The sequence below is a fragment of the Macrosteles quadrilineatus genome, unplaced genomic scaffold (genome assembly GCF_028750875.1).
Source record: "Macrosteles quadrilineatus isolate MER2022 unplaced genomic scaffold, UCM_ALF_1.0 Scaffold_3__2_contigs__length_128488019, whole genome shotgun sequence".
In the NCBI taxonomy this organism is placed as follows: domain Eukaryota; kingdom Metazoa; phylum Arthropoda; class Insecta; order Hemiptera; family Cicadellidae; genus Macrosteles; species Macrosteles quadrilineatus.
Window position 1 is genome coordinate 88627420 of NW_026542596.1, and position 24431 is coordinate 88651850.

The 24431-nt window shown below is 34.7% G+C and overlaps 3 protein-coding genes across 3 annotated transcripts; all 3 read right to left on the reverse strand.

The window, feature by feature from the left end:
• Nucleotides 1–2105: 2105 nt before the first annotated feature.
• On the reverse strand, nucleotides 2106–7634 carry LOC128990828 (uncharacterized). The gene is made up of 6 exons (XM_054413437.1): nucleotides 7502–7634; nucleotides 6292–6397; nucleotides 5764–5827; nucleotides 5509–5597; nucleotides 3951–4101; nucleotides 2106–2349 (listed from the first exon to the last, which is right to left on the reverse strand). Exons 2-6 carry the CDS (start codon nucleotides 6376–6378, stop codon nucleotides 2270–2272), a joined length of 471 nt encoding a protein of 156 aa, XP_054269412.1. The 5' UTR covers nucleotides 6379–6397; nucleotides 7502–7634; the 3' UTR covers nucleotides 2106–2269.
• A 1526-nt stretch (nucleotides 7635–9160) lies between these two features.
• LOC128991019 (uncharacterized) lies at nucleotides 9161–11472 on the reverse strand. Its single transcript, XM_054413726.1, has 2 exons — nucleotides 11213–11472; nucleotides 9161–9463 (listed from the first exon to the last, which is right to left on the reverse strand). The coding sequence occupies exons 1-2, from the start codon at nucleotides 11410–11412 to the stop codon at nucleotides 9217–9219; spliced, it is 447 nt and encodes a 148-aa protein (XP_054269701.1). The 5' UTR covers nucleotides 11413–11472; the 3' UTR covers nucleotides 9161–9216.
• A 1122-nt stretch (nucleotides 11473–12594) lies between these two features.
• LOC128989819 (lysozyme-like) lies at nucleotides 12595–23890 on the reverse strand. The gene is made up of 4 exons (XM_054411882.1): nucleotides 23771–23890; nucleotides 14734–14919; nucleotides 13921–13994; nucleotides 12595–13426 (listed from the first exon to the last, which is right to left on the reverse strand). The coding sequence occupies exons 1-4, from the start codon at nucleotides 23832–23834 to the stop codon at nucleotides 13274–13276; spliced, it is 477 nt and encodes a 158-aa protein (XP_054267857.1). The 5' UTR covers nucleotides 23835–23890; the 3' UTR covers nucleotides 12595–13273.
• Between the last annotated feature and the right edge of the window lie 541 nt (nucleotides 23891–24431).

The window sequence follows — 24431 nt, forward strand, 5'->3', positions numbered from 1 at the left end:
ATTTTGGCCGCAGCAATTTTACAAGGTGGAACACTAATGTTTTCAAAATGTAAAATGGCTCGATGTTATTTAAAAATGTTTGTTAACAAATGGAAATAAGTTATATGTAATTTGGATGGCTGAAAATGCAATATTACTTTACAATATTTTCATTCTCTCTTACACATATCTACTACTGAATGTTTTTATATTCTTACAAACTTATCACCTCTGCACTTATCAGACTAAGGCTTTCTTGACTAAGTGTTATATGTTCCGAAACAACTGAAAATCGGAGATCTCCCTGAAAATGTTTTACCATGTTGACTGTCGTAAAGTTTTAAATGTTAAGGTCATATTAATGTAATCGTAAGTTTTTATACAATATTTTTTTATCGACCCTACCATTGCCTTAAGCATATTACATTTTTGACCTCACATTTACAATGTATACACATTTGTAAGAACTTTTTTGTTTTCTAAAAAGTGCCTATTTCTACCACGAATGAACAGTTTTGAAACATTACAATTTAATGGTGAAAACCGAAAGTATTGATAGACTTTTTTTGTCTACAATGCATACTTGGTGTAATTTTGTTAGTTTACAACATAATTGATTCGCGCCAATAAAGAAATTGCTTACCTCTGTCGAAAACCGTGTATATTTAGATTTGCATTTAATATAAAAATAGTTTTAATGTTTGCAGTTTACTTGTGATCGTGCTTTTTTGATTTTTTATAAGTTGTTTAGATCTTATTATTGTTAGTTTGTTTATATTTCGAATTGTATGGTTATTATGAATAAACACAGATTTTGCACATTATTCCTTTCTCGATAGTTATTTGTTTTAATCTGTTCTTTAGTAAGTATTGACAAAAAATAGTGAGGGGATCACCCCACCTCACATTGGTCACATCTGATCAGTTGTGTGAAGTTGAAGAATGAACTATAGATTTAATTCAATATTGGCATGTAGTACCAATAAAAAGTTTTTACAATAAAACCTCGTTAGACCAACATCTGACATTCCAGCATTGGTCCGAGGGGTTTTATACTACGAATAACCTTTGATGCACACATTCAGTAGAGTTCACGAGCAGTTGGCTTGTCAGGCGTAACAACAAATATTTTTAGATGGCGCGTTATTTATTATTTTCAATAATTCAGCCAAATTCTTAATCAAGTCTTATGTATTAGCAAAGTAGTGTCTTGCGTACAATTTCTGTACCAACTTCAAAAACGTAGATTTTTTAAAACAAAAACACTCCCTTGTTTTGTCCTCTAGATTTTTACCTCTAACTCAGACCTAAAACAAAATTAGTTAAAATTAAATAAGAACTTTTACTTCATTCAAGGGGTTTTCTTTAAATTAAAAAGCCTAAGTAAGTGACTTTAAACAATTTTTACCGTTTACACGTGATATCTTTCCTGATTTGAGGTAATCACGGTGGTGCAAATTTAATACACACATACCCTGCAACTTCTAATCCTATCGAACTCATTGTTTTCATCTTATTAAATAATTTCTGACTCAAAATTATTAATCTCACGTGAATGAATAATTTATTTCAATATGTATTTATAAAAATTGATACAAAAAAATTATTGTATGCACTATTTTGAAATAATTTGATGAAAAGTGAGGAAAATGATTGCTTGCACACATATTTGTAATCCCTAGTTCAATGCAGGATTAATTCAATTTTAAGTGTCTGAGTTTATAGATCATGAAAGAAATCAGGAGGTCAATGCTTGTTGTAGACTACATTATTAGTCAGCTGGGCATCTGTATATGGCCTTGAAACTCTTATCACTGATAAGAGTGGGGTTCATCCGTCCAGATAACTTTGTTCAGCAGAATTTAGTTCAAGTTCAACAGAATTCTCATTTTTCCTTCCCTTCAGTGAAACCATTATTCATTTGTCCATATTATAAAAAATATTTAGCAATCATTTTGTTTTAAACCTTGTATTTCTTTTTTGTGTTGTTATTGTTTGTTAGCTACATAACTTTAAATAGCGGGTTTTTTTTATAACAAGTCTTTTATAAATTAAAAGAAATTTTATTCTTAACTTATATTTAGATGTAGGGGAATTAGGAAGGTATTCAATAATTTAAAGTAATGTTTTGTATAAAACATTATTATTATTGCTAAATTATAAAAATACATTTTGACTCATTTATACAGGCAAAGGGTAAACTTTATACAATATAATTCAATACAATCATCACTTTATATTGCACTTTTGTGTAGCTTACTCAAAAAGTACGAGTTAAGAAAAATAATATTCATACCAAGCTCTGTTGCCGTAGAGGGGACAAACTGCGGTAGTAACTGAAGACTACAAGTAGCCCATAGATATCATCCACTGAAAAATAATCATGTTACATCTACGAGTGTTGTCCGTAGTCAAGCTCCCGTCGCAGCCAAGCGAGATATTTAAGTCTGAGACAAACGTTTTGTTTCTTACTTCATTAACTACTATTTTAGCCAATTTCTCATCGCTTTAGATTATTCTCGTCATAGTATTTGAAATCTTGAGAGAAAACGGGTGCTGTCCCCAACACCAAGTATGAATCACAATTCTGCAATTAATTATGCTCTTGTAGGAAAGGGATCACTCTGTTAATTACTACTGTCATATAACACATGTATGAAAAGTGTTTTGAGGTAGAAAATGTGCATAAGTTAGGAAGGTCTTATAATGTCATACTGTACATGTTAGCACAACAGGGCCGACAGTGGGTGTTCATTGAGTTTCGATTGAAACACGGATTGAATTTGAAGACACTTCAAAGACAAGACACTTGATCAGCGTGTTTCAGTTTTCAGGGGCTTACCATAGTACTGTTGGAGAGGCTACCGTTATATAAACATCCTCTATTACTATTAGTTTGACAATCTATCTTGTTTAGTCACGCCACAATTCACATGAAAAATTCCCCAACGTTTATTACTTCAAACAAGACTAATGAATGACAGAAGTTGGACGTACAAATGTTTAACCCATCTTTAAACTCCTTCCAACTTTTGGACACATTTTCATAGCCCTAACTTCACTCCATTCACACAGGCCTGAGGTTTGCTCAACGCTTTGCGACTGAGAGATAATTAACCCTCTCTCCACTTTCCTTGCTAGGGGATTTTTCTCTTTCTTGTGCCCCCAGCAAACCTAAAACCTCTTGCGTCCCTGGGCCCAAGCCCACCGGGCCCATTTTATTTGAGAAAGTGTCCCAGCTTTCATGTCCTTCAACTGGCGATGGACGTCAATAACAGCTGGAGACAGAACCCTCAGAAATCTTATCACATAATGTGATTTTTACATGGCAGGAGCATCAATTTTATTGACGTTTCCAAAATACTATGACAAGACTTATCATGCCATTGAGGTGGAAACCGGCTACAATAGTAGTGGGTGAAGTAAGGAACACAAAATTGGTTTCAGATTTTAACTTGCTTGTTTCGCTGGAACGGGAGCTCAATGGAGGAGACCCTAATTAGAAGTAGGCGTAAATTAAACCTTTGCAATATGAAAGACCATGTATATATTTTTACTGCTTTTACAGAGTTTCTTTCAATTGTACAGAAATTCGGATAATTTTCACATTGATTGTTCCTATCATTCAGATGGTCCTTGATATTGATATTACAGACTGTATAGTGCCTGCCTTCAAATCCGAAGGTTGCTGTGGTTCGATATTGGCTAGATTGTTTCCAGATCTAGACTACATTTGTCACTAGGCTATCAGTTAATGATGATATACAATAAAGGTCGACTTAAGATAGCAAACAAAACCAAATTTTAAACCGTTCACTTACAATGAAAAAAAAAACTGAAAAATGCTATTTACATAGACACAAAATAAAATAAAATTATGTGCTGTACTGTCAATGATGTGGCCAACCTAGCGAAAGAATTTATAATTAGCATTTATTTATCTGTTTAAATGTTAGTATTTGGAGACTTACATAGCATGAAGATAGTAAAAATTAGCCATTGAGTGATAGTCCTGTGGCGTACTCCGACAATCTCTCCTACCACAGAAGGCATGAAGAACACCTCTAACACAGCCGAGACAAATGTGGATATGAGCCACGGAGGAATCAGCTTAGCTTGCTCCTGGTGAACAATAAAAGGAAGTATTACAAATTTGTCATCAGCATCAACTATACTAAATTGAATAAACCACAGTTGAATTTGTTCAGAATGAAAATTAAACCAGTTGGATTTATGAGTAGTTGCACCTCCTGTAAATACAAGTGGAGACAGATCCTGTCAGTCATGTAGGGGAAGTTTGCAACAATCCAAAGAACGCTAGTTTTTTTTGCTAAATACTATATTTCGATGTTGAGTTTTTTAGTGTTGACAACCAAAATCTTGTTATCTTATGTAGTCAGAACATATGTTTACACTACAGCACTTGTTTTAAGCCCTGTTTACATTGGAATTGTAATGTAACAAAATTAAACTTTTTGGCAACAATTGTCGCTCCTGTCCCCCGTATTGTTAAACCCTTACTAAAGTGAACAAATCCTTCTAATTTGTAGTTTGCATACTGCACAAAGCAACTTTTAATTGAAATGTGTCATAATATTCAACCATGCATCAACATCAAGTGAGTTAATAAAAGTGTAGGCTAGATTAGGATCAATTAAGGAAGCAAAATGGTAGGAAGAGTAGTAGAAAACTGTAAGCATTTTTTATAAAAGTTTACCAAGTGAAATAATATGGGGGAGCGAGCTGGTCTAGTAGTTAGAGCGTGGGACTTTGGCCCCTGAGGTCCTGGGTTCAAATCCCGCCAAATCACCAATGGATTTTATCTAAGTGATAATGCCGCAACCCCTAGGTCTAGCTTGAAGTAGTGTGAAAAACAATCCAGGGTTCGTGCCTAGCGTCTTGAAAAAAAAAGGGAAAAAGTGTAAAGTGCAATAAATACTCATGATAATCACTATAGGATTTAGTGTGTTGTTTAGAATGAAGCAACAATATTATTATCATAAATCTACAATGTAAATAAAAACATTATTCATTTCCTTCCTAAGAAGCAGTGTGTAATCATGTGAAGTAACTCTTTATTACACCATTCAATTGATCAAGTTTGTAAATCTAAGTCAAGTCTATGGAGATACATAAAACTTGCACATGTCGACAAGATTCATAAAACTCTTAGCGTTATTATTTTTAGAGTGTAACTACTACCCTAAATACCATTTTTCAACACAAATTTAATGCAAATTAGCTGATAAAAGAAGGTGTTAAAATGCTACATAAAAAACTCCAAGTGTTTTAGCAAGAAAATCGCAAATAAAAAATACATTACCATTTTCTCAAAATCAGCCTGTAGTTAATGTATTTTAACACCTTTAATTTTTTTATTTTTCTGTGCATACAATTATAAAATTTACCATACTATCTTTTCAATAAAAAAAATGGAAATTTGTCCGCTTTTGCTACTAATGCAGTTCAAAATTGGCTGCTGTTGCCGATGCTATTCAAAGTTGTGTACTACAATAATCAAAATCTCACCTGATATGTTCCAACCAGAAGAAGAACTGATGTGCCCATTTGTACCAACAATGCAACCAGTTCCAGCACTAACATCCACTCTATATAACCTGGGGACAGAGGGTTTAGACAAATTTTAATTGAGTAACAATTATTAAGTATTACAATTGATAATTACAACTTACGTCAATCAATCCAGTTATATTTTTGGAGGACGCACTCTTACTTAAAAAAAGACCCTCTTAATAATAGAATATGATATACAGTAATACGTACTGTGATGTTTCGCCTCATACACCAACTCCGCGAATGAAAAGAAACTTGCCACAAGACAACCCACCTGAAACATTTTATCAAAATTAGTTTGAACAATTATTTTAAAATGTTTTATCAACACTTTAAGCTAATTAGGTTCCAGATCCTAATTTTACACACAAAATGGTCTAATTTATTTGTGTTTTCTGTGCCATTGGTATTTTTATGTTTTTATAAGGGAATGGTCCAAACACTGGTCTTGTTACCATCTAATGTCCATCTTTTGTTAGATAGCATTATTTATTTGTGGCCCAATCACAAATGGCATCTGTCCAGTCTTATGTTTGTTGAATTGGATATTAATGGTAGGTATTTTTTGAATCAGCTACAGAGTTTTAGTGTTACTGTTGTAGCTTTTGGTTTGATTGAAATCATAGCTTTCTGAAATGATATTGTTTTGAAGTAAAACTACATTATGTTAAAAGCTAATTTAGATCCAACCTACTCAACTAGAAACTTACAAGATTTCTAAGTTGATAATATACTAACCAAAGATATAAATCCAAATAGTTTGGCTCCAGTCCTTAAAGGTATAAAAAAGCAGCAGGAATGAACTTCAAAATTGTCAATCCGCATCTTACCTCTAGGTTTTTATCTGAAAAAATAAATATTTAAGATTAAAATTTTGTTAAACTTTTAAAATAATATGCTTTAAATAAGTTCACTTAATTTCTACAGTTAAACCAATCTTAGTTCAAAAAGTGCCACATTTTTTAAGCAAAATTTTATACTGTTAAGTTTTTTATGTTTATCTTGGAAGAGGCGCTTTAAAAAAGGTAATCTGCCTAGGGTGCTATGATTTTGCTAGTTTTTACTGTTTGTAAACGTTTGTTTGGACCATACACGTTGAAAAACATATTGGATCATTTGGCAATAGTTTATCATCTTGTTCAAGTCCTTTGGGAAAACTTTCTGATGTTTATTAATTTTCCTACCATCAACGCCAGAGATATTTTTTTGGAAGGTTTTTTAACTCTATTAAGTTTGTCAATCAGAAATGGACAATTGTTAAATTGTTATCTCTTTATAATGCATCATATCAACAAATTTACATAAAATCAAATCAAAATATAACTTCATTCTTCATTAAAACGTAAACATGCATAGTTCAGAGCCTTCCAGAGTTTTTTAATATAGTAAAATTTACAAGGTATTACAAAGTAATAACTAAAAATATTTAAAAAGTGATATAAGAACACAACAAGATTTTTTGAGTTGGTATGAAGTCCTCAGGTAGGCTTAGATTTTTGAATGAGTACGGTACAAGGCTTTGTCTATCAAATAATTGTTCAAGTTGCATTTGAATGAGTTTTAATTTGGTTCTCTTATAATTTCATTTGGCAACTTAAAAAAAAAATATTTTTCTATAAATAGTTTTGTTTTTGTAACACTGTAAATTATGTTAGTCAAAAATGACTATTTCGAGTGATATAATAGTTATTCGTCTAAACCAAAATATCATTATCATGCTCTTTGACATATTAAATTGTATCTTACAGTTACAATTTTATATACAAACGTCTATCGGAGTCTGATTGTGCAAGGCCCGTCATGGTACTTTTATTATTTAAACCTAATTTTCAACATTAAAATATCCTACAATCAATTTCCTTTATATCCTCCCTTCTTTTGCAAATCATTCAATGACATGATGATTCAGTAATAAAAATATGCAACTTAATCATTTTACTAGGCATACCTTTTTATAAGAAAATCAATTACATCCAGATCCACGCTAATCGAGAAAATTGTGCACAGTTTCATAAACAATCATTCAACACACAACACATTGATGTAGACTTCGCTGGGAGACTGTGGGCGACTGACCCATATGTATCTTCTGCTCAGTAGATAATGAGTGATAAGTGATCACACTGCCAGACCTCTCCCAAGAGCGTCATCACAATCTGCACCCATGAAAATGTAACAAAATATTGAGTGCAATGTTACAATTTTTTTAGAAATATAAATGGTCATTTTGTGTATTGTTGGTTTCTGATGCGAAATTATGTCGAAACAACATAATAAGTCTGTAAGTCTGTATCTTGACACAGTGTACCAGACTTTGTAGTGGTGTATTTCATTTAAAAATATAAATACATTTTAATCTTAATGTTTTTTTGTGGTGTACGCCACTTGAACATTTCATATGACTTTTTAATCCATTGACATTTTTTACATTTTTGTAGGAAACTGCCCAAACCCTGGTCTGATAAGTATCTAATTTTGACCCTTCGTTGGTGGCAAAAGGGTTTTTGGTTCCACTAAGGATGGAATCACTCAGTGCCTTGCCTTCAGGTTTTAATGTGAGAAAATTAACCATGTCCCTGCACAGACCGAATTTGGCTTAAGAATTTTGAATTATTATTTTATTAGCTAGTTTCCAATTAGAGAACAAGCTACCACTATTATCTTAGGTCGCACGATAAGATCTCGATTTACTTTTTTAATTCTGTCCCCAGAGGCCAGAAACAAATTTTCATATATGTGTGTCTGAAAACATGAACACTCAATTTTGGTCCCATTTTGATTTAGTTTAGCATGAATGTGTCAGACGGGATAACCTCGAATGAGTTTGTGAACCAGCAAGTTTAGGAAAATGGGAAGAGAATGCTTTGGAATTTTTCAAATTTTTCAAAAAGTGGTTTTTTTCACATTTTTACCCCATAATGCCAAATTTCCATTACAGCCATCATGTAGGGCTTAAAAACAAATAGTTTAACAGCCAGTTTTAAGTGTCAAATTAATTAATTGGCATTGCAATGAACATTTTTTTTCATCAAATTTCTTTTAACCCTTCAACAAATCGCATAACATTCAAACTCTTAACAAAATTAAGAGGTTCTCAAAACTGGTGTTTTATCCTATACTCTTATATGAGCAATGTTTGCTTGTATGTATGTAAGTTATGCCTGTATGCTTGCTTGCACAAATATCTCGAAAACGGCTTTGACTATTTCCTTTAAATGTTGTAAATAATTAATTTCTTTCCAAAAATTTGCTGTAATGCAGTTAAAACTGTCAATAAAAATCTAATCACGTAAAAATTAAATTGAAAGTCAACATTTTTTAATGTTATGGCCTTATGTTGCCAAATAACCAAGTTAGTTGAACAATATAGCAAGGAAAAAGTAAATAAAAGACTTGTAACATGTGTTTATAACAAGCCATTCACAGTATACTAGCAAATTACAAAATACAGTACAAAGGGGAAAATATCAGTTGTTACTATTGAGCAAAGATTACACTGAAGATTACTCATATAGGGGCACAATGGAAATATACTACCGTTTACCAAACCATGGCTCGGTCCCCAGGTCATTATATGAATAAACTGAGAAAAAAAATCAAAACAACCACAGGAAGACCCTATTTATTTAACTTGTGAACATACAGAAACACCCAAAAGACACTCTAAGGACAAGGTTTTTGCTCCTCGCATTTAGCGTTTAGGTTGGGGCAGTCCTTGGTGGTGTCGCAAGGAAATGTCCCTTGTTCTCTCTGCTCGTCCCATTTCTCGATCCAAGCGTTGGGACAGATTGAGTTGTAGCAGCGGTAGAAGTAGTTACACTGTTTAGCATTCTCACCCAACAGGTGTCTACAGGACTGGTAGTCCACGTACATCCGGTAACACCACTTGGTCCTATTGGTCTGTTGGAATCTAGAAAATTGTTGTAGGTGTTATATTGTTGCAAATGTAACTTCAGTTTAGTTTCTAATGCAGTAAACCTGTTCTCATTTAGGTAAGTTAACAAACAGTGAAAAATGATACTTTAATACTTTTTTGAAATGGCGACCATACAAAGTAGGTATTTTAAGCCAAGTATGAATGGAGATCGAGTGTGGGATGAGCGGCGCGATCTTGTAGTCTTTAGTGACTATTTATTTATTTGTTAGGTAACAATTTATTTTAAAGTAAATCAATTTGAAATTATCTTCAAAATGAACACACACAGATGGACAGTCTTTGTGGGAATTATATCCTTGTACTTTTGTTCTAAAGCCACTGTGTATGTATCTGTGTTTGCCATTTTTTGGAAAATAAATTATCTTATAAGATCTAACAACAAGTTTATAGTCCCTAATAAATGTAATGAAAACATTTGTTTTTAATTTCAATTGTTGTTCTTATTTGTTGCACAACAATAAAAGTGTATATTCTTATGTGTGTCGTTAAAATTTTAAGAAAGTAATCTTTAATGTTACGTATTTGTAATTAATTAATAGGTACCGGTACTGAATATTCTATAATTATTCAAACCTGTCCAAAATGTTTAAACACTCTTGGTTGTCAAACCTTTGACCTTAATGTAGGTACTTCTGAAACACTATAAACTTTGGTTTGTTATCTCCAAATATATGCAATAAATTCACTCTAACGTCTTTAAATAGATTGTATTGAAGTATTTTAATTTTATGCAATTAACCGTTTGAGATTTATTAAATGATCTTTTGGTGAATTCATTGATTACTTCTTTATTAGCCATACTCATTGGACTACTTGTAGTCTACAGTCCAAGTAGCCAAATGTTATCCTTCCTGACCCTTTAAGTATGAAAGTTACAAGTTCCAATCTCGGGAGTGATACTGAACCCAAAGACCGTTTGTTATTGTGCTATCAATTAATGATGTTGTAACACAGAGAAGTAAGGTACAGAGGAATCTCACTTATGGGACGACTGAGCACTTTGAGCTGTGGTATGTTGGGGCGGAAATATATTTGTCACGAGCAAGGAAGAGCCCTAATGGCGAGTGCTGTGTAGAGACATTGACTATACTGTATAGTGTTATATAGTCAATGGTAGAGATTCCTATCGCACAGGGTCTTCCTACACCATGAGGGTTGTAGTACATGAGATGGTACACAAGTGTACCATTGAATTTTTCATCTGTACCTTACTTCTCTGTGATAGTAATAAGACCATGGATTGAGCTGTTCACTTAAAATCGTTTAGAAGCCAATGGTGTAGAAAAACACTCCTTTGGAAAGTAACACCCATATAAGATGTAATTTGCACTATAGTGTGTATACTGTGTGTACTAAAAGGTTAACTTCCACCTTTTGAGGTGCATAGTGGTTATATTTGTCAACACATCAATCAATTAATCAATTATTTGAGATCCCCAGGTGACCTGGATGCGTTAACACCAACTATGAATGAAGAATGAGAGTAGAAGGTTCCATCAATATGTCAACCTTTTAAAACAGTAGTGCTATTTCCACACACAATTCAAACAAAACCCCATTGTATGGTTGCAATTGCAATGTGTAGGTTACATTGTATGCTTTCATTCTGACGTTTGGAAAAATGTTCAATGTTTGATCTATATAATGAGAATAATAGTTTTTTTTTCAGAAAAATCTACCCCTTAATCCCTAGCAATTAATAAAGTTTGAATCCTCTATTACCTAGGATCTTCTGGACAAGTAGAGAACTCATGCTCAACGTCCTCTATCTCCTTCTCCTCCTCCACCACTACTTCCTCTTCAGCCTCCACAGGGAAGCAGATATATCCGTCCTTCTCTACTCCATCTTTCCGCTGGAACTGTACAGTTTCTCCACTTCCATTCTCCTCCTCTCCATCTACTCTGTTTGTACTACTCTCCATAATTTAGGCACAGCGATATTTGATTATAAATACTAATTTTCCTCATGGACGGTTGTCATGGATTTGTTGCTCAAAGTTAAGATAGCAGATACAGTTTTGTTGTAATTCTGAATATTCTTGTTTAAATAATATGTTTTACTTTAAATTCTCTTTTCGCACCTCATTATTGGAGAGCCCAGTGCCTCTGGACATACTCTTCGCAGAATGGTTCTCTGGGGAGTGCTCGGTATAGCAAGGTTCATCACAAAATTCAAAAAGGGCTTTGCGTATTTTGTTCCTGTTTTTTACAACAAACTCTCAAAAGCTTTCGTCTAATTCAATTTAAAAGAAAGCCAGAAGTTGTTTTGAACTGGGTTTAGTTATGATCGTAACATTGCTTAGAGGTTTTAATTGTGTATTTTTAAATGGTGATCTTTGACAGAAGAAGAGTTTTGAAAAACTTGAAAATTGAGAATAACTTGAGACTTTAGGCAGTTTTGTTGATTTATAACCATAATTTTAAACAATTTCTCGTCTAATCTATCTTATGTGATCAAACTCTGGTAACAAAGTTTGGACGCTCGCTGTGAGATTAGCCCTATTTGTAAGAAGTAAACAACCCACAAATAAAGAAATTTAAATGTGAGTTTCTATCAAGTGGATGCAATTTTAGCTGTTTTAGTTTTAGAGTTAGTTGAAGAGGTGTGATCAGGAGGAAACGGAGATCCCAAGCTGAAAATGGGTTGAAACGCAAAAAGGTTTTTTTGTAATACCTATGTGCTGAGGAGTTTAACATAAATGTGTACTTCACACAAAAGCCCCCAATGGTTATTTCTTGGTTACACTACCACAACAGAGGTTTGTATAATCTTGTCATGTAAATACAAGTGTCATGTAAATCTAAGTGGATGCAATTTTAGCTGTTTTAGTCTCAGAGTTAGTTGAAGAGGTGTGATCAGAAGGAAACAGAGATCTCAAGCTGAAAATGGGTTGAAACGCAAAAAGGTTTTTTTGTAATATGTGCTGTGGAGTTAACATAAATGTGCACTTTACACAAAACGCCCCCAATGATTATTTCTTGGTTACATTACCACAACAGAGGTTTGTCTAATCTTGTCATAATGTCTGTGAAAACATATCTATGTTCGTCTCATTTGTAAAAAGGTTTACCTAGATAGATGTAGGACAAAAATAAATACTCAATTATATTTACCAGTTTATAATTAATTGTCATAAGGTTTTAAATCTTAACACACATTCGGTTCGGATATAAAATTCACAGCTTTACCAATACTAAAACCAATTTTTGAAAACCTTCATTTTGTTATTTTATGTGTTTTTATTCCTCAAAATCCAGCTACAAGTTATCAATTCAAGCAAAACTTTTATTAAAATATTCTTGCTTGTAGTTTAATTGTTCCCTTCAGATTTTTATTTAAGAGTCTAATTAATTTGGCACATGTAGAAGGGGATTTTATCATATTCTATTCTATCCTCTACTGTATCTTGACTTCTCATTTTTTTCTTACAACTATAAAATAAATATACTTATCTACAATTCATTATCCAATGTATATTTTCCTTCCTCATAATTGAATTGAATATCAGAAAATGTCATTATTGTTTTTGGAAACGTCAAAACTCACAAAAGTTTTAGTCGATATTTTAAAACTTTTATTGGTTTTTGTAAAATTACTATGGACAATGTTTACTCTTTATCTTAAAGTAAAATTTTCACCACACTCTCCAATTTCAGGCACCTCTCAAAATAATCTTTAATAAATATTACTTTGTCACTGGTTACTTAATTTCAGTTGTCACTTTGTTTGTTACTCTAACACACATTTAGAAGCAGAATTTGAATGGCTGTTGCTGCGGAGGTTTATCCTTGGTTGAGGTAAGGCTCGACTTGTTTGAGGCAGTTTTGGAACTTGTCCTGGTATTGGGCATCGAGGGGGCTGCGGCATCCGTACCCTCCCTGTCTGTGAATGGCTGCGTAGTCGTAACAATTGACAACTCCGTCTCCATTGCAATCCTGAAATATTTAGATCAATTGTATAAATGATTGAAGGGATAAGGTGTTGCTACATAGTGGAAGGAAAATACATAGGTGTGCTATTCCCGTCATATGCTGACGTCACCCAGATTGCAACAAAAGATCAGCTGATTGTATTGAACAACTGAACTGGAGCCGTTGTCACTATTCAATAAAACTTCCAAAAATTTCAGAGAGGATTTATCGATTTAACTGCTAATTTTTAAGGAGAAAATTTTGTTCAACAGTAACCAGGGGACAAAATCAGGGAAGAGAAGGAAGTGCAAACAGAATCAATTCCAAGGTACTATCTTGTAGCCAGAAAGACTATAACGAAGACTGGTGCAGGTGTTTGAAGTAGGTAGTAATATGTTAAAACAATTCAGTAGAACTGTGAGACCAAAATAGTGGTATACTGTTGGCACTTCACTCAGTCTGCACAAAATATAATACATAAGAAAAAAAATTGCTTAACAATTAATTGTTTCACTGACCTGAGCAAACTTGTTCATGTATCCAGTGACAGTTTTACCAGCACAAGGGGGGTCATTGACACATCTTGTGTAAGCTGAAACAGACAAAACATTAAGCAAACAAGATCACTATAGGAAATTTGTGATGAATTAAGCAATAATAAACATCTCCATTTTTACCTCTTTTACATGTTTTGATACTAAGTAAAAGGAGTAAGATAACCAAAGTATGATATGTCCAGACAGATTACCAAAGGCCTTATGATTAGTGATTACTTATACTGTCCATCCATAAAGTTGGGTTTTTCAAAGGCTGCTGTTGACCACACCTTTCATACATTTTGGTTGTAGATGGAAAATGTAAAAGATTATCTTCTAGAAAATTTTGTATTGGTACCTACTCTTAAATTTTGCCTCACAATATAATCGGCTCTAATATGTACAACTGTCTATATATTTTTGTAATAATTTGAAAATTGTGTTAATTTGTTAATTCCCCCCCCCTCCATGGAAGGTGTGTGATCTGGTTTTGCTTAGCCTACCCCAGGGTACAAAAATACAACAGGATAAGTATACGATAAAATTTGAAAATAATATTCGCAAAAAGCCAGGGGATAAGTGTAGTTGTATTAAAATTCATTAGAATCTTCTACTGAAAATGTGCTCTGAAATTAACGTAATTTCTGTCTAAGGTGGGAAATCACGGTTTTACTAGAAATATGCCCTTAATCTAAATTTAAAATGAACTAAGGCAGGAACCATGGGAGGACACTCATTTTGTTAATAAGTAATTCCATCCCGGGACACATTTTACTTTTCATCCAGTTGACTCACCGTCGGCGGCGTTGACGTCCTCCTGGGGTGTGAGGAGAGGTTTGCCGGCGTCTGCCCAGTAGGCCCAAGTGATGCGGAAGATTCCACAGACGTCCCCGGTACACTGGAGGGAGCGGTTACAGTTGGACACAGCCTCACAGATACAACCCAGACAGATCTCAGTCACTGGCTCAACCTTCAGCTGGCCTGCAATCAGATCAGGAGAGGGTTAGATTGTTAAGATATTTATTTAGATCTAGAATATGTTTAGTCAGAAGTCTTATGCATTTGGGATTGACACTAATTATAAAAATCAGTTTCGGGAGTCACCCAATTTATAGCTGGGTAGCTGAGTGGTTATAGTTCTAGCAGCCTAGTAATCAAAAGGTCTCCAGTCTGATCCTGAGAAAAAAGTGTAGCTTTTTGATGGTTCGAAACTGGACCCAGCTGTCCTTGATCATGGCTTTTAATGGTCCTCCTAATTAATGAAACAGCTGGTCTTAGCCAGCAACAAAGCTACATAACACAAGGCATTACACTCACACTCCATTCAACTCTCTTCCTTCACTGGAACTCTAAATGTTAGGCAATGTCCCTCAAAACCTATGGTAAGAGTGTGTAATTACTACGGTATTGACATGTATATTATACATCAGATCTACACTGGGACTATGAACGAAAACACCACCAATAACATCCCAAAAATTATATACAATAATCTACAATTAATCATCTGACCAAGGAAATTTAATCCTTTCTTTCGTTATATTTTGTGTCTATAAAGTTAGAAATCATGAACCTTCAATGAATACAAATTTTAATAACACATTCTAAAATTACATTCATTATAATGATTTTATCACGTATTTCCACAGTCTATATTGAGTAGTTTCGGAGAAATTATGACTCATATTTAGAATCAATTATCCATAATGGCTGCACAACCGAAGGACTCCGCGGGGGCCGAGGGCCGACATGGGCGGCGACCTTGGCTCCAGAAGATGTCCGATGTCCTGGAGGTCAACCGGAGTCTTTGACCTCGCGACACCCATCCTACTTAGGTACGAAACTATCTGGGAGTCACAACAAAGTGATACAGGGATCGTCTTAGGTTAGGCAGTTATTCATTGTTGACGGCATTGCCGCTACGCTACATGAATTGGTAAGGTAAACGTTTCAATTTCAGAAGTGTGGTAAAGACGTACGAAAATCTTATAATTGTCAAAACAACCCAATAACAGGAAAGGGAAATCCGTCATCTAGAGGGCCTATTTTTCTAGTAGTTGTTTATTCGTTGTTCACGGCATAGATCCCAAGAAATTTAACTACCTCAGTAATTCGGCGAAAAGACATTTTTTTGTTAGTCAGAATCCACCTCCAATCAATTTTCTTTTAAGTCCAACAATCGTAGGATAACTGAACTATAAAAAGAAACTGTACGTCATTGGAGGACCATTATGCTGGAAGTTTTTCATTGTTGTCGTCATATTAATTTCACAATCTCAGTGTTCCAGTGTTGATGAAAAAAATACATTTTTAAACCAAATCTCGTTGTTAAACATTTTTCCTCACTCTGGTGTTGAAAGGTCCAATACCGTATCCTAAAAAGCTGAACGATAACGGAAATTAAATATCTGTCATCTAGAATTCCTATTTTGCAGAGGAAAGGTTATGGCAATCTAAACACCTTAATTATTACTAATGATTCAGCTAATGGCCGTGGACCAATGAGTGAATGACCACTGATCGAGCGACTGACTATAGAAGGCCCTGAAGGTAGTGTCTCCTATAGCTGACTGGTTTCGTCATTTCCTTTGTTTTCCACTTCCATTTTCATTTTCGCTACGAAGTTATTCATAATTAATCATGAATGTCGAATGATACCTAGCAAGTACCTAGTATGATTGTTAATACGGTATTCGAAATGCAGGCTAATCCAACGTCTTCAATGAGATCAGACATTGTGAAAATAGTGTTTCGATGGACAACTAAACTAATTTAACGTTCAAAATGTATGTAATTGCATTATATTAAATTGTTTTCTTAAACACGCAAAGAAATATTATGAATGGATGTTGCAATACCATGTAATTGAGCTCTACTGCCATATGTGATTGAATGTCTTTGTTAATGGAAATTTTTTAAGATCAGTTTGGTATCAAATCTATTGATTCAGATTAGTTTCAATTTAACACATTCTCGACAATGAGTAACACCTTTATATGGCTCGTTTATTTAATTTACATAATTTTTAATTGGATACTTGTTCACGTCATTAGTACATCCTGCTCGTTGATCGCTGCATTTACTTGTGTTGTTTAGATTCACAAAAGTGTAAGGCTCGGCAATAACAGTGCACAATATCAAATGTTTTGGAATGGGTAACTGGTGCAAGTAGACTTCTCGTCCTGTTTTAAAATTTGAAGGGTATGCTTTTATATGTTTTCATGTTGGTATGTTGAGGATTTGTCATAGTGGTTACAAGGGTGGCTACAACATGTAGGTGAATAAAAATAAACATCTTACGAGGTCTAGGCAGATCCATGCATCCTTACGAATGCCATTATAACGAATTGTGGACATTTATAGGCATGCACTGTGGATGCGATACTCCCTGGTGTGGATTGATGTCCGGACTAGTAGTGAGTACTACGACAATCCGCAGGAGGCCTACTATCCTGATAAGTAGACCAATTTGTTAATTACAAGGAAAAAATGTCGTTCGGATTCCACCATGAATTGTAGGTCCCTTTTCGTTGCCATTGGCTGCATAGGTATAACTAGGTATAACTGCATAGGTATAACAGCTGTGTCTAAGCATAGACTAAGGAGAATTACTTATATTTCCTTAGTCCATGGTCTAAGGAACATGTCGGCCTTAGGCACTGACAAGACAACAAGATCGCGCCACTCATCCTACACTCATTTCCATTCAAACTTGGCTTAAAATAGCTACACATTCGTATGGTCGCGATTTCATAATAAAGTATTAAAAGTAGCCTACCTGCCGTCAGAGAATGCACTAAGATGAGAATATGCAGTTTTTAAAGGTAGGGTATCTAAATTGATGCAAGTACAGTATATTGCATTTTACTGCGTCATTTTTTTACTATAGTTTGTGTTATATTCTCGTTTACGTGAATCATCTTGGCGGCTTGCTAAATACCGTAATCCATAAGGTTGGCCTACAGAACAAAAATTTGCCAAACCACCGCCCACCTCCAAGGCCCGGTGATTGTTATGGGTCCATCCAACACTCTGACACCCAGATCCATCATAACGGGCGAACCAAGGCCGGTCCCGCCCCGTCGTGATGTTAGAACTTAATTAAGGAAGTCTTTGTCGAAATTACGTGTACTATTATGTTTCTGTTTACTTATTGGCTAGTCAGTCAGCGATACATGACGGGTTTCGTCAATTTCTCAGGAATATGTCGATCTTGCCAATATGTGCCCTTAGGTGTCGACCTTGCTTTAAAGAAACATTCATCGCCTCCTCGTCGTATGCTTGTCACAAGAAAGGGAGTCTTTGTCGAAGGTACGTAGTAGTTTCTGTATACTTATTGGTTCGTTAGTCAACGATACATGACGGCATCGATCATTTATTTATTTATTTACGGTTACACCATTTTTAATACCATCGTATCAATGCACAATCAATGTATCATCGTATCAATGTACCACCTTCATAAAGATATCTTGAAGATGTCACAACAACTTACATGTTTATGCATAGTGACATGTCGTCCTTGTTGCGATTTTTGAACTTTTAAGAAAGTTTTTGACGTAATTATGTACAGTACTGCTATGTTTATGTTTACTTTTAGCCATCCAACCATACATTACGGTGCTGCATTGATGTACCTCCTTCTGCCTGTTAAAGATCTGTCCAACTTGCCATTACATTTACTTATTCATAGATATTTCGTCCTCAGCACTATATGTTTGAGCTTAAGTCGCTATGCTTTAACTTAAGGCTGTGTCACACTAGGCTACTTTACTATCCGCTACGGTAGCGAAATAGCGGCTACTCATAGCCAATCTGACATAGGCAGTAGCGGCTGGTAGGAGTAACGCGCTAGTCTCATTTCACTAGCGTCGAGAATTGAACATGTCCAATTTTCCGAGCTACTAACTAGCGGCTAGTGAGTCACGTGATTGACTAGCGGCTACCGAGTAGCCGGTGTGACATGTGTACTAGCGTAGTAGCGGCTAGTGGCTGTGCATGTTTGGGTTTGGTTTGTTGTGGAAAAGTTGGTTTCAATTAAAATTTGTGAAAAATGAGTGAAGTGAAGTGGTCCGGTGGGGACATAATTAACTTTTTAAACATTTATCGGAAATATCAATGCCTTTGGGATATTAAGTGCCCTGATTATTTAAAGCGGGAAGTAAAAAGACAGGCATTTGCACAACTGATGCAGGAATTAGACTATTCCGGTTTGCGGTGCAAGAAGATGGGCTCAAAAAGAAACAAACATCACTAACGCACATCAAAATTAAACGCCGTAATTCAACCCGGCTTATACCAACAGACGACATTTTCACAGCATTGACACTGACTGGCTGAATCGCTGCTACTAGGTAGCCGCTACCGACATTTGTTGTGTGACAGCTTTTACTAGCGGCTACTTCACTAGCCGCTACTAAATAGCAGCTAGTAAGTAGCCTAGTGTGACACAGCCTTTAAGGAAGTCTTTCTACAAAGAAGTCTTTGTAGAAATTATGTAGTAGCATGTTTCTGGTTTCTTATTGGCTCGTTAGTCAACGATAAATGACGGTATTAATAGACTACCTTCCTCAACAAATCTGTAAAATGATATTGTAAATGTATTGCCAAGGCGAATGATCTTCGTTTCATGCATTCGAGCCCCGTCCAAGTCAAAGATTGAACCATAGATAAAACATGCTTCCTTCGTGTTAATCGTGTTAGTTGAAAAACATACATTTCTTGTGTTGGTTAGTCTATGATTGAACTTATTTCGGAAACGGAAAGTCTTAATATAAATACGTGGTGTTGTAGTTTGTTTCTGATAACTCATTGGTTATCTAACGTACGATAGATAAACTATGGAGCTTGGATTAACTCACCACTCTCCTCTAGTTACTGTACCTTTAAAGGCGTCAAACTTACTTAGTTTTACAACCTAACGCCAAATTAGACATGAGGTTTACGAAGAAGGAACATGTGTTCAATACATGCTTAGCCTTTTTATCTGATTCGAAACAAACATATGCTCGAAGCAATGACAGGGAATGGCAGGTAGTATGGTGTACAATGCTATGTGAAAGTTCATTCAGGCCTGTAGAAAATGAGACTTGATTCTGTTTTTTTGCAGCAACTTGTCGCTGATACGAAATGTATTCTGCAAGTCCTGCCGGATGTCGCGGTCCAAGGGTGTTTAAGTAGTCCATTGTTCGACATTAACGAGTGTTGGATGAGTGTAAAGTCATCAGCTGATTTTCTAACTGACCTTCACTTGCAAGGTTGCACGGATGTGCGATATTGCCAATTGTCAATGGGAAGCTGGAAACTCCATCAAGAATGTAGTCTCTTGGAGGTATTTCACATTGACTTTAGATGCTGATGCAGTTGCAGACATATTATATTGAACATCTGTAGTTTTGTACTCACAGAGAACATGCTTGGACAAGCTTCTCGTGGAGGGTAGCCTATCACTTTTGACTATATTTAAATATTGATATAACTTAAGTATACAAAAGACTATGGTATCATCCACTAGTGAACAGTTCCTCATTTACTTTTTCATTCCATGACGGTTGATGAAGAAGATACCATTGTTGACAAACACCTTCTATTTCAGTTTGACATAGAAAACATGTTTGTATATAAAAATTTAAAAATTACAGCTGCACCTTCGGTCTTGGGCACAATTTAAGTAAATCGTGTTTTCATTTTGCCTTTAACAACATGGGAATGGAATATCACCTGCACAGTTGTAGTCTATTTAGGGAAGGATTTTAGTTAGTGTTTTCTAATGTACTGTTTGAGCCTCTCACCCTTTAATCGTGCTTAATTATTTGTTACATTAAACAATCATAATTCTGATTCTACAGTTTGTAGCTTATTCCACCCCCTCTTTTAAACTGTTTTTTATATGCGTTAACAAATCTGTAGAAGGCATATTGTTTGTAATTTTTCATGGCGCACTCCCATAGGGATTTGCTGCTTGTGTAACCAAATTCGTGTACCTATTAAAATTACTCCCTAAACCACGTATCCTTCAACATGCGTTCTTTCTATTTCGAATTATTTTACGAGTGAGAAGAGCATACCGTAATGTTTTAAATCCAGCTTGCTTGCAATACAAGCTTGAATTTAAAGCGAATTACAACTCACATTTAAAACCATTATAAAGAAAGTTGGTAAGCATTACTGCAACAATAGATTAAAGGATGCTACAACATTACCTTTCTAGATACCATATCCGCCCCTCCCCTAGACCAAGCTTTGAAATTATACCTAAATCGTAAAAATTTGTTTAATAGGGCGTGTGGAAAAGAGATGTTACAGAGTGGTGTATTGAGTATAGAGATATAAAAAAACAAACTATTTAATTGGCTACTGCGACAGCTTTAAAACGTCAGCTAAACTATGTTAAAACCAGCTATTTCTCTGAATCACAGAGAAATATTAAGGAAAAGGTAACGTGTTTAGCAAATTCAAAATTTATTTTATGTCATGTAAAATTTAATTTGATACCGTACAACTATGTAGGTGTTTGTGGTGTTAAACAGAACGCATGATAACCGATAATCGAGCTACATAAAAAAATTTAAAGTTTTCTTAGTTTAGTTAATTCGGCAACAATATTTGTTTTCAAATATACTACTAACTTTATAGGTGACTGGTTCTTGTTCACGTGTGAATTGTGACCTAAACTACGTCGGAAAAAAGTATTAGGTATTTCATAACTCCCACAATATTGTCCTACAAAAAAAACATTGGACCTCAAATAAAATTAATCAGTCTAATTTCCTACTCAATAAATTCTGAATACAACATGAATATAGATAACACCTCTGTAAAATATTTCGATAATTTAACTAGGGTTGCTTTCAGAGAGGTGAAAGCCAGTTGAGCGGAACAAACGTGATTTGATATTTGTATAAGTAACTAAATGTAAAAAAGTCAATAGATATACTAATGCTTGTTTTATTGATAAAAATTATAATAATTCAAATTTGTTTTAACTACATCTTGTTATTCAGATACCTCTTCCAGAAGTGCATTATGGTAGTTTTGACCAGAAAAATATTACAGTATTTGGAATCTAATATTAACATCCAAAAAGGGCATTCAAGTATAAAAAAGAGAAAGGAAATTTAACATTCAAATTCAACTGTAGCCTACAACAAAAAAAATGGACTTAATTTTTCACCCTTACAATCGGTTAAAGTATTTAAGTGTAAAAAAAAAAACAGTAACTATTTAAAAAACGAGTATTAAAGTATAGGGCCTAACATCAGGAGGGGAAATTTGGCATTTAAATTCAACTGTGCAACATAAACATTGGTCTTCATTTCAACCATTGCAATCGGTTAAACTCAGCTTTCTTTGCTGGAAATAGTTTATGATTGTTAATACCAAGTATTCTTGATGGAGGATATGATTGTAATGTAACTGGAATGTAGGTCTTCTACCATTATTGGGACGATTTAGAGACGGCATTTTAATACTGGCCTTAATAAAACCATTGGACAGCCCTAGACACATCCATACCGTGGTTAAAAGTTTACTTCTATAAGCCCAGGTAATTAATTATTTACTTATTATTACGGCTGTAACTGGACGTATGTATAGTCCGTGGCCTGGCAATCAAATAACAGTATTTATATAGGATAGACTACTGTTATCAACATTTGAAATTACTGAATTGTTACCAAATTACTGTTTCACAAAATGCAGATTCCATTTTCAGCCGAGCCATTAAAATGAGGATTTGCCAAACAATTATTAATTGGCTATTACAGAATAGTATTTAATGATATACAACTTTTCACATTAATTTCATAAATTATATATTAGTGCAAAACTAATATGGTCAAAGGTCCAAATCTAAATGTTCTTTTCTTTTGGTCTGTATGTAGTAATTTGCTATTATCATTGACTTTATATAGGCCTGGAGTCAATGCTAGAATACTGTAGATGATTTGTTAAAACTATTCCAAAAAATAAAAAATAATATGGTGCAACACAAATAAATAAACCGATCACCTACCTATAACCTACACTTTACCTTCCTAGTCTAACCTTACTTCAAAACACAATGTAGTCACGAATATTCATAAACCTCGACCTACCTTCACCACATGCCTAAATTAGATCAGTGTTCAATCTGCGTTTTATTAATAAGTGTAATAACTTACTGTATCGTCGATGTAATTCAACATAATATAACCTGTGAGGTATTATCGGATTAAATATAGATTTCGATGCGGTTCGATATATCGCTTATTAAATCGTTATTTCTAACATTGACTGTTTCTAATCAGCTGGCAACACAAATAGGTGCCCAAGAGTAAGTAAGTAGTCACTGCGACATGCTCCGCGCATTGAGAAAGTAGTTCCGTTTATTTTCGCAATTTGTAGTGAATTCCGCGCCTTAAAAAATGTTTTAACGGTATTTTCATGTTTATTAAGATCATAGGAATGATTTAAAAACGTTAAAAAGAAAAGTCTAGAAAGTTCAGAAATACCTTATGATTCTCTTGTTTACATTTTTCTTGTAAACAAAAAACTGTCATATGGCTACTTTACTCCCATAAGCCTAATGTTAAAAATTGGAAATTTTAAGTTCGTTTTAAATTGCATTAGCATTATCTAATTGAAATTTGTTTGTTTAAAAACCATCTCACTATTAGTCTAAGTAATTTTGTTAAGTTTGGCTGAAATGCGTTCAGCCGTTATTGAGTGATGTTTCTCTATTTGTTGCATTGAAGTTGATCCCAAAGAGCTTCGCTCGCTTCGCTCGCTTCGCTCGCTCCGCTCAAAAATGTTACACAGAGTTGAAAACTATGGAGTATCATTGTTTACCTACCTTGTACAGTAAATATCCCCAGGGCTACCACCAGGAGCGCGGACGTTACTTTCCACAACGCCATCTTGCGGACGACTGAAGACTGAAGAGTGAAGAGTGGCTGACAACGCGGTGTCCGGGTCCGGGGGTTATACCATCGATGACGTCACTCACCTCACTACCGGTGGCCAACCTTATAAAATATATACCGTGTGCGGATATAAGAGTAACCAAAGTGTTAAAGCATTCATTTTCGGATACTGAATAGACTGTATGGGCCAGTTTGGAGAGTGCGCTGGGGGGATCACGTTGGTCAAGAGTGCGGTACTTATGGCCCCGATGTCCGAGGTTCAAATCCGGCCAATCACCAAAGGATTTTATCTATGCTGCGATCTTTTAGTAGCCTGAAGTAATGTGTTAAAATGGTTCCGGATTAGAGCGTACGTTCTTGGGTGTGTAGGTGGAACAAAAAAATCTGAAAAAAATAATAAACAATTGGACAAGCTTGACATAGGAGTGGAATGTTCAAAGTCAAACGACTAAACCCCTAATTGGTAGACTATATCCGATTTATATAGATAGGCCTTTTAGCAAGATTTTTTAGGTTTCCCAACCAAATTTTGGGATATATTTTATACATAACAGGAATGCGATGTTTCCAGATTCAGAATGAGCAATTCCA

Excerpts from the sequence above, each read along its gene's own strand:
- LOC128990828 (XM_054413437.1), bottom strand. The coding sequence starts at position 6,378 with ATGCGGATTGACAATTTTGAAGTTCATTCCTGCTGCTTTTTTATACCT. Across the intron at positions 5,828-6,291 it reads TATTTGGATTTATATCTTTG|GTGGGTTGTCTTGTGGCAAG; the intron begins GTTAGTATATTA and ends AAAATGTTTCAG. Across the intron at positions 4,102-5,508 it reads TTCTGGTTGGAACATATCAG|GAGCAAGCTAAGCTGATTCC; the intron begins GTGAGATTTTGA and ends ATTGTTCACCAG.
- LOC128989819 (XM_054411882.1), bottom strand. The coding sequence starts at position 23,834 with ATGGCGTTGTGGAAAGTAACGTCCGCGCTCCTGGTGGTAGCCCTGGGG. Across the intron at positions 13,995-14,733 it reads GGACGTCAACGCCGCCGACG|CTTACACAAGATGTGTCAAT; the intron begins GTGAGTCAACTG and ends TGTCTGTTTCAG. Across the intron at positions 13,427-13,920 it reads ACATGAACAAGTTTGCTCAG|GATTGCAATGGAGACGGAGT; the intron begins GTCAGTGAAACA and ends TAAATATTTCAG.
- LOC128991019 (XM_054413726.1), bottom strand. The coding sequence starts at position 11,412 with ATGGAGAGTAGTACAAACAGAGTAGATGGAGAGGAGGAGAATGGAAGT. Across the intron at positions 9,464-11,212 it reads ACTTGTCCAGAAGATCCTAG|ATTCCAACAGACCAATAGGA; the intron begins GTAATAGAGGAT and ends ACAATTTTCTAG.